This window comes from Entamoeba dispar, genomic scaffold, assembly GCF_000209125.1.
Source record: "Entamoeba dispar SAW760 scf_1105229462641 genomic scaffold, whole genome shotgun sequence".
NCBI lineage: Eukaryota > Evosea > Mastigamoebida > Endamoebidae > Entamoeba > Entamoeba dispar.
In genome coordinates, this window is record NW_001855294.1 from 38,805 (window position 1) to 46,175 (window position 7,371).

The 7,371-nt window shown below is 25.5% G+C and overlaps 4 protein-coding genes across 4 annotated transcripts in view, besides 16 other annotated features; 2 read left to right on the top strand and 2 right to left on the bottom strand.

Annotated features, from left to right (window-relative positions):
- Positions 1-55: 55 nt before the first annotated feature.
- Positions 56-129: a sequence feature (AT_rich).
- Positions 130-180: 51 nt separating this feature from the next.
- Positions 181-212: a sequence feature (AT_rich).
- A 200-nt stretch (positions 213-412) lies between these two features.
- Positions 413-528: a sequence feature (AT_rich).
- Positions 529-595: 67 nt separating this feature from the next.
- Positions 596-1,456, top strand: EDI_198080 (60S ribosomal protein L7A-2, putative; the record flags this gene model as incomplete). Its single annotated transcript, XM_001739981.1, has 1 exon — positions 596-1,456. One exon carries the CDS (start codon positions 596-598, stop codon positions 1,454-1,456), a length of 861 nt encoding a protein of 286 aa, XP_001740033.1.
- A 43-nt stretch (positions 1,457-1,499) lies between these two features.
- Positions 1,500-1,578: a sequence feature (AT_rich).
- A 55-nt stretch (positions 1,579-1,633) lies between these two features.
- Positions 1,634-2,851, top strand: EDI_198090 (WD-repeat protein, putative; the record flags this gene model as incomplete). The annotated part of the gene is made up of 1 exon (XM_001739982.1): positions 1,634-2,851. One exon carries the CDS (start codon positions 1,634-1,636, stop codon positions 2,849-2,851), a length of 1,218 nt encoding a protein of 405 aa, XP_001740034.1.
- Positions 2,852-2,866: 15 nt separating this feature from the next.
- Positions 2,867-2,897: a sequence feature (AT_rich).
- Positions 2,898-2,934: 37 nt separating this feature from the next.
- Positions 2,935-3,444, bottom strand: EDI_198100 (uncharacterized protein; the record flags this gene model as incomplete). Its single annotated transcript, XM_001739983.1, has 1 exon — positions 2,935-3,444. One exon carries the CDS (start codon positions 3,442-3,444, stop codon positions 2,935-2,937), a length of 510 nt encoding a protein of 169 aa, XP_001740035.1.
- Positions 3,445-3,489: 45 nt separating this feature from the next.
- Positions 3,490-3,520: a sequence feature (AT_rich).
- A 57-nt stretch (positions 3,521-3,577) lies between these two features.
- Positions 3,578-3,605: a sequence feature (AT_rich).
- A 190-nt stretch (positions 3,606-3,795) lies between these two features.
- Positions 3,796-3,823: a sequence feature (AT_rich).
- A 17-nt stretch (positions 3,824-3,840) lies between these two features.
- Positions 3,841-3,882: a sequence feature (AT_rich).
- A 598-nt stretch (positions 3,883-4,480) lies between these two features.
- Positions 4,481-4,518: a sequence feature (AT_rich).
- Positions 4,519-4,784: 266 nt separating this feature from the next.
- Positions 4,785-4,853: a sequence feature (AT_rich).
- A 122-nt stretch (positions 4,854-4,975) lies between these two features.
- Positions 4,976-5,546: a repeat region.
- A 156-nt stretch (positions 5,547-5,702) lies between these two features.
- Positions 5,703-5,750: a microsatellite.
- Positions 5,751-5,781: 31 nt separating this feature from the next.
- Positions 5,782-5,803: a sequence feature (AT_rich).
- Positions 5,804-5,811: 8 nt separating this feature from the next.
- Positions 5,812-5,976: a microsatellite.
- Positions 5,977-5,992: 16 nt separating this feature from the next.
- Positions 5,993-6,027: a sequence feature (AT_rich).
- A 624-nt stretch (positions 6,028-6,651) lies between these two features.
- EDI_198110 (serine acetyltransferase, putative) overlaps positions 6,652-7,371 on the bottom strand; it is a gene marked incomplete at both ends in the record, with an annotated part of 1,824 nt that continues 1,104 nt past the window's right edge. Inside the window, one exon of the mRNA XM_001739984.1 lies at positions 6,652-7,367. Within this exon, the coding sequence (XP_001740036.1) occupies positions 6,652-7,367 (716 nt within the window). The remainder of the gene's footprint in view (positions 7,368-7,371) is intronic.

The window sequence follows — 7,371 nt, forward strand, 5'->3', positions numbered from 1 at the left end:
AGTTTTCACTAATAAACAATAAAATTAGTAATACTTTCTATAGACAAAGAATGTCTTTAATTTATTTCAAACTTTATTATACTTTTAAAAAATACTTCTTTTTATATATAAACTTTTTAATAAAAATTTCTTGTACTAATATTCTTTTTGTTACCACTGCAAATCATCAATAATAGTATCATAATTTAAAAATAAAAAGAAATAATAAATAACTTCCTAAAAGAAGTAATATATTTTTAATAAGAATGAATCCTAAACCACTAACAATTACATAAAAAACAACTGTTAAACTATAAAGATGGTTATTAGAAAAAAAATCCAAAACAAATAAGAGTTATTGATAATAAGATATCCATATTTCATTATCAGAAGTAAATAGATGAAGAAGATATCAATTCCTTAAAAGGGAAACTTATTTTTAATTTATTATTGATAAAATTGTGTTATTAAAAAATAAAAAAGAAATAATTAAAATATGGTATTAAAAAAAACATAATGAGTTAAAAATAACTAAAAAGAATAATTAAAGAATTAGAAAAAAACTAAACCCCAAATCGCAGTAGAACTTGAAAGGGTTTTGTCAAATTGCAGGTTGATGTCTGGAAAGGCTAATAAGCAAAAGCAAGCAAAACAAACCAACCCACTTATCGTTGCTAATAAGAAGGTATTTGGAAAAGGTAATGTAGCTCACCCACGTGATTTGACTAGATATGTTAAATATCCATTATATGTTAGAATTCAAAAGGAAAAGAGATTATTAATGAAAAGATTAAAGACTCCACCAGCAGTCAATATTTTTGCCAATCATACTCTTGACAAAACTAATGCCACTCAATTATTCAAGATTCTTGATCACATTAAACCAGAAGAAAGAGCTGCTAAATTACAAAGAATTAGAGCTGCTGCTAAAGAATTAGCTGAAAAAACACAAAAAGGTGAAAAAGCTACTGCTTCAAAGAAAACTGAAAAACCAGCTACTCTTAGTTATGGTATTAATAATGTTGTTAGATTAATTGAAAGAAAACAAGCTAAGTTAGTTGTTATTGCTCATGATGTTGAACCATTAGAAATGGTTGTTTATCTTCCATATCTTTGCAAGAAATTACAAGTTCCATACTGCATTGTTAAAGGAAAGGCTAGACTTGGACAATTAATTCACAGACCAACCGCTGCAGTTGTTGCTGTTACTGAAACTAAGAAAGAAGACAAAGCTGCATTTGAATCACTTGTTCAAAACGTCAAATCTATTTACTTCGAGAATGCTCATATGTACAGAGAATTCGGTGGTAGAATTAATGGATTCAAACATAATGAAAAACAAAAGAAGATTCAAAATAAACTTAATAAAGATCTTGCTGATAAAGCAAAACAACAAGCTGCTTTAACTGTTACCACTGCTGTCGAAGAAAAAGCTGCTCCAGTTGCTGAAGAAAAGAAAGCTGACAAGACTGCTTAAATTCAATGGGTTGTTTTATCTTTAAGTTGTTCATATGTAAAACAAAATTTTTATAGAGAAAAAATTAATATAATAAAATTATGTTATTTATCTAAAGAAATATTAAAAAAAATTAAAATTAAGAGGAACCCTAACAAACCCTTAAAGTAAAAGAAAGGAAGTTTAAAAGGATAAAACATGTATAGTACTACGTGTTGGATTCCTAAAGCACATTTAAGTAATTATCCAATTATACCTAATTTTGAACAATTGTATAATGAAGAGGTTCAAAGGGATGAAAACCAAGCAATGGAAGAAGATGAAATTGTTAAAAAATATGGACTAAGTAATTATGATGACGATGAAGACGATTATGCTAAATATGCATTAACTAAACAAGGAGATGGATTTGACCCTGATATGGAAGAAGATGATTCTGAGGTGGAAGAGAATTTAATTGCTGATACAGACTCAGTGTTAATAGCTGGGATGTTTGATAATGTAGAAGTTGACTACAGATTAGAGTTTGTTGTTATGGAACAAAGTGCTGACAATAAGTATATTCACCATGATATTCTTATGCCAAATATTCCATTAACAACATCTTATCTTGATATGGGGTCTTGCCCAATTAATGGAGTAAAAAATATTGTAGCTGTTTCATGTTTAGGTAAGCCATTAGAATTATGGAACATTGATTCTTTGGAAGATACAACACCATTAGTTGTATTGGATCCAACGAATGGTGCTATAATAAATCAAGCGAGAGAAATTAATGACAAATTTGATGACAATGCAACTGTATTATCTGTTGGATGGAATTCATTACAAAAAAATATATTAGCTACAGGATCTGCTGATCATATTATTAGATTTTGGGATTTAGCCTCAATGAAAGTTGCACATCAATTAAACCATCATCAAGGGAAAGTTCAGGTTTGTAGTTGGAATCCTATAGATGGATCTGTTTTGGCTACTGGATCATTTGGAGAAAATGGCTCTCAAGCAGCGATGTATCTTCTTGATGCTCGACAACAAAAAACATTGGGAAATTGGTTCTGTCAATGTGATATGAATGATTTTGTTTGGAACAATGATGGAAGACTTTTTATGATAACTTTTGAAGATGGTAGGGTAGAATTACGGGATATGAGAAATCTTAATAACCCTGTTTGGGAACTAGTTGCTCACGAGAAAGTTTGTACATCTGCTTCTATTTACAATAATGGTATTTTTGCAACTGGAGGTGAAGACAAATATGTTAAAATATGGGATGCTAAAGGTGGTAAACCTTATATGTTGAAACAAATTGATTGTAAAGGGGATGTCTTAGCATGTTCTTGGTGTCCAGATATTAATGGAATGTTAGCTGTAGGAGGAGAATTTGGATTAAAATTCCTCTCTGCGTTAAGATGATTGGTTCGTTATTAGTTAAATTAATGTTTTTTTAATTAAAAAATTACAAAAGAAAAATGTCTTTAGAAATAGAACGTTTTCAATTACATATTCATTGCTTTAATAAAATCTTTTAACTCAACATATCCTCTATGTAACGGATCAATAATAGATCTAACTCCTTCTTTTGCTTCTTCTGATGGTTGTTGTTGCGCCATTTTAACAATAAAACATATCATATCATCAGTTGGTACTTTGCCATCGTTGTTTAAATCAAGAATACAAAAAAGGACTGAGTTGGCAAGATTAAGTTCAGAGTTCTTATTTAACCCATGTTGTTGAATAATGTCTAATGTTCTCTTAAACTCTTCTTTTGAAATTTTTCCATTTCCGTTTATGTCTGTTGCAACAGCCATTAATGGTGTGTACAAAGTTGTTATTGCTGAATTAAAAAATGATGATAAAAGTTCTTTTCTTGCTGGTCCATGAGTTTCTTCTGGATGAGATGCAGAATAAATTACATTGTTAATTGCAGATACTGTTGCTTCAATAGAAAGATAGTCATTTCCTTGAGCAAGAATTTTAAAAGCATTTTCACTGGAAGTAGAATTCATAATTTATTTTTTTGAGTTTGCTCTTTTTTTGGTCAAAAATGTTTCTTTTTTATTATTTAATTTAAAAGAATTTTTTCGTTTTCCTAGAGGAGTTCCTTTATTGTTTGAAAGAATTGAATTTGTTTATTTCTTGTTTATTTATTCTTAAAAATATAAAAAATGTGTAACAATTTTATAAGTATTTTGTGGGTATTGATTTGGTATAAAGTTAGAATCAATTCTTTTTAACTTATATTATTAGTTGATTCATTTAAATAACTGAGAAATTGCTATATCTTATAACAATGAGTTACTGTTAACAAATTTTTATATAAGTTTTGTTTGATATGTATCTCTATTAACTTATATCTGAATTAATATAATACATATATATATAATAGTATGGTAGATACATTCTTAATTTATAAATAAAAATAGAATAATATAAATATTTTTAAACTTATTGTATATAGATTTTTTCATTCAAAAATGTTAATAAAGTCTAACATATAATAGGTTGTGTTAGTTTTTATTAATGTCATAAACATTTAATATTTTCTAAAAGGTTTTTATTACTTATTCTTTGTATGATTTTTATTAAAATAATTAACAAGAAATATATACAGTTTTGTGGTCAGTGCAAAAACTAAAATTTTTTTTTTTTGATTATCAAGAAGAGATTTATATTTAATAGTAAGATATTCTGAAAAATATAATAGATACAAAAACACGATCAGTATAATTATATTATGTACATTAGAGTCTAACTATTTTGGTATATCAATAATAATAAAAAAAGTTGTAAAGAGGTTAATTTCAATTTTGATAATTAGTGTTAATAAAATAGATAAAACATATGATATAAGTGATAGTGTCTTCATTGATTAGTTATTTTAGATTACATTACTTAAGCTGTAGGTCCATTAAAATTTCTTTTGATCTGTCAATGAATTTAGAAATGAATAATATATAAAGAAATAAGAGTCTTATAATGATTTATGATATAGTAAACAAAAACTAACTGAAGAAAAAGAAAAATATTTAAAAAAAGAGGAAGATTAAATGATATTTATAAAAATAGATAAAAATTTAAATCTTTCATTTCAAAAAGAAAACTAAAAGAAGAATGATTTATAAACAAATAACAAGTTGATTCGTTAGGTAATGAGTTAAAAAGAGTATTTTTATGTTTAAAGGTCTTAATAATAATATTATAGAAGATACAGAAGATTATTAAAATGTATTTGATAATACATTAAAAGAAGAAGAAACGAGTGATATGCCAAATGAATCAACTTCAGATAAATTTGTAAGGATAGAAAGGGTTTATCATATAAAAGAAAAAATGGTAAAAAATGAACTTTTTTATAAAAAAAATATAAATGATAATTAGTGTTAGAAAAGATAATTTATATTTATAAAAATAATTACAGTACTGTATATGAAAATCAATAGTAATTCTCAAAAAAAAAAGGTTAAAAATAATATTTCAATAGCAGTAGAATTATAGAAGAAAGAAAAAACAAAAGATTTGATAAGTAAAACACTGAAAAAAGAAAGTAGGTACAAAAAGGAATTAGGCATTAAACAAGAAAAATGAGAAAGTAAATGAGTTGAAAAGAAGATTCTTTTAAATAATTAAACAAAATGAATAGAAAAATGGAGGTCAAGAGAAATTAGAAAATACAATTTAATTCAAATAGTGAAGGTTGGAATGTTAATGCATTATATTTAATCAAAGAATAATAAATAAAGAACACAACATATTATTATTGAAATACAAAAGGCATTAAATTTAGAAAGATATTAATTCTAAAATTAAAAACGTTGGTAGTTGGTTAAATGATCCAAATGCATTTTTATTTTTAACAGAACCAAAAGGAATAATATAAGGAATAATGAAATTTAATATTAAACACAAAGAACATGCATTTAACTTATGTGATTAATCAAGTAATTTGTTTTTTTTTTGAATTTGGATTTAGAAGTGTATTAGTTTATAAAAAAAATGTTAAAACAAAATCATATTGTTCTGAAGATTCTTTTAATTATTTTGGAACACTAAATACACTTTTAGAACAGAGTATTTCACACTAAAACAAATAGTTGTAATTGAAATGAAAATATTCAATGAGGTTTATTTGATGTTGAAACAAGTTAGTTAATTGATATAGTTTCTTTTTTGGAGTTATTAAAATCTATTTATTCATAAATACTGGTTGTTAACATTAATATATTTTATTTATTGTGTTAATTAGTATTTTTGTTATATGGTATTCTTTATTTATTTTATTTATATGTTTATTTATTATTTTAATCATTTATTTCTTATTACTGTGTTATCATTCTTGTTAATAGATATTTATAATTTTAAATATTTGAATAGATTTCTATTTTCTTATTTATTTGTTTTAATTTGATTATATTTCATTTTCTTTTCAATATAATTTTTGATTTCTATTTCATTCTTTCTCTTAATATTAATTCTTTTTATATTATCTTTTTATTCAATATCACATTAATTAATATCTCTATCATTTTATATTATTTCATAATTAATAAACATGTGATATAATTTAAAATATTTCTATTATTGTTTTTTTACTATCTTTTGATTTCTTTCTCTCTTTTATAACTCTTTAATACATTTTTACAACTTCTTCATTATTATTCTTTATATTCTTTACAAACTTTTATTGTCATTTATTAATTATCGTTATTCAATAACGATAATAAGCAGATAATTTCAAATTGTCTGATGTTTTCCGATATCATCAATTACCAGTTATGTCAATATCGCATAATCATATCTTTTTCTATTTTTCATTTCTATTTTTATTTTATTACATGTTAGATTCTAGATATCGTTTATTCTGAATCTATTATTTATATTATTCATCCTAAATACAATGGATAATTTAATTTAAATACTATGGGATAAACACTCTAATACATATGTTTCTAGAACACAAATTTATTTGCTTTACAGAGGATAAAATCTCCTATAAATCACTCTCTAGTATACGTAATTCATCACCGCTTTTTTCTCATTTATTTTATAAAAGAACCTCCAATAGATAACAAATAAAGAAATTAAGAAAAAGAATGAACTAATGTATTAAATTTTTTCAAACAATAACTTTTAGATAGAAAAAAATGATTTTTTGGAAGATATAAAAAATAAGAAATGAAAGAAATGAATTGAGATTTCAATCATATCAAATTGTATTATTTTGTCTCACAACAACATTTCTTAGAACAAGAGGAACAGAATGGCTTAATTTGTTTAAAGAAGTCATTACCTTTATCATCAACTAAAACAAAAGCCAATAAGTCTTCAACTTTAATTTTCCACACAGCTTCCATTCCAAGATCTTCAAAGGCAATGCACTCAACACTTTTAATATTCTTTTCAGCTAATAAAGCAGCAGCACCTCCAATTGCTCCAAGGTAAAAACCGCCATGTTTCTTGCAAGCATTAGTTAACATTTCACTTCTATTACCTTTGGCTATCATTACAAGACTTCCACCATGTGCTTGGAAGTCATCAACATAAGGATCCATACGAGCAGAAGTAGTAGGACCAAATGATCCACTTGGATAACCTTTTGGTTGTTTAGCAGGTCCTGCATAATAGATAGGATGATCTTTAATATATTGTGGGACATCACCTGTTTCTTTTAAAATATCGTTGATTCTAGCATGGGCAATATCTCTTGCAACGATAATAGTACCACTTAATAATACAGGGGATTCTACAGGAAGAACAGTTAGTTGTTTCAATATTTCTGGCATAGGAACATCTAAATTGATTCTTGTAGGTTCTTTAGAAATGTCACGAGTAAGTCCACATAAGTATTGTTCAGGATTGTGTTCTAATTCTTCAACAAAAATTCCATCCTTAGTGATTTTACCTTTTATATTTCTATCTGCACTACAAGATACTCC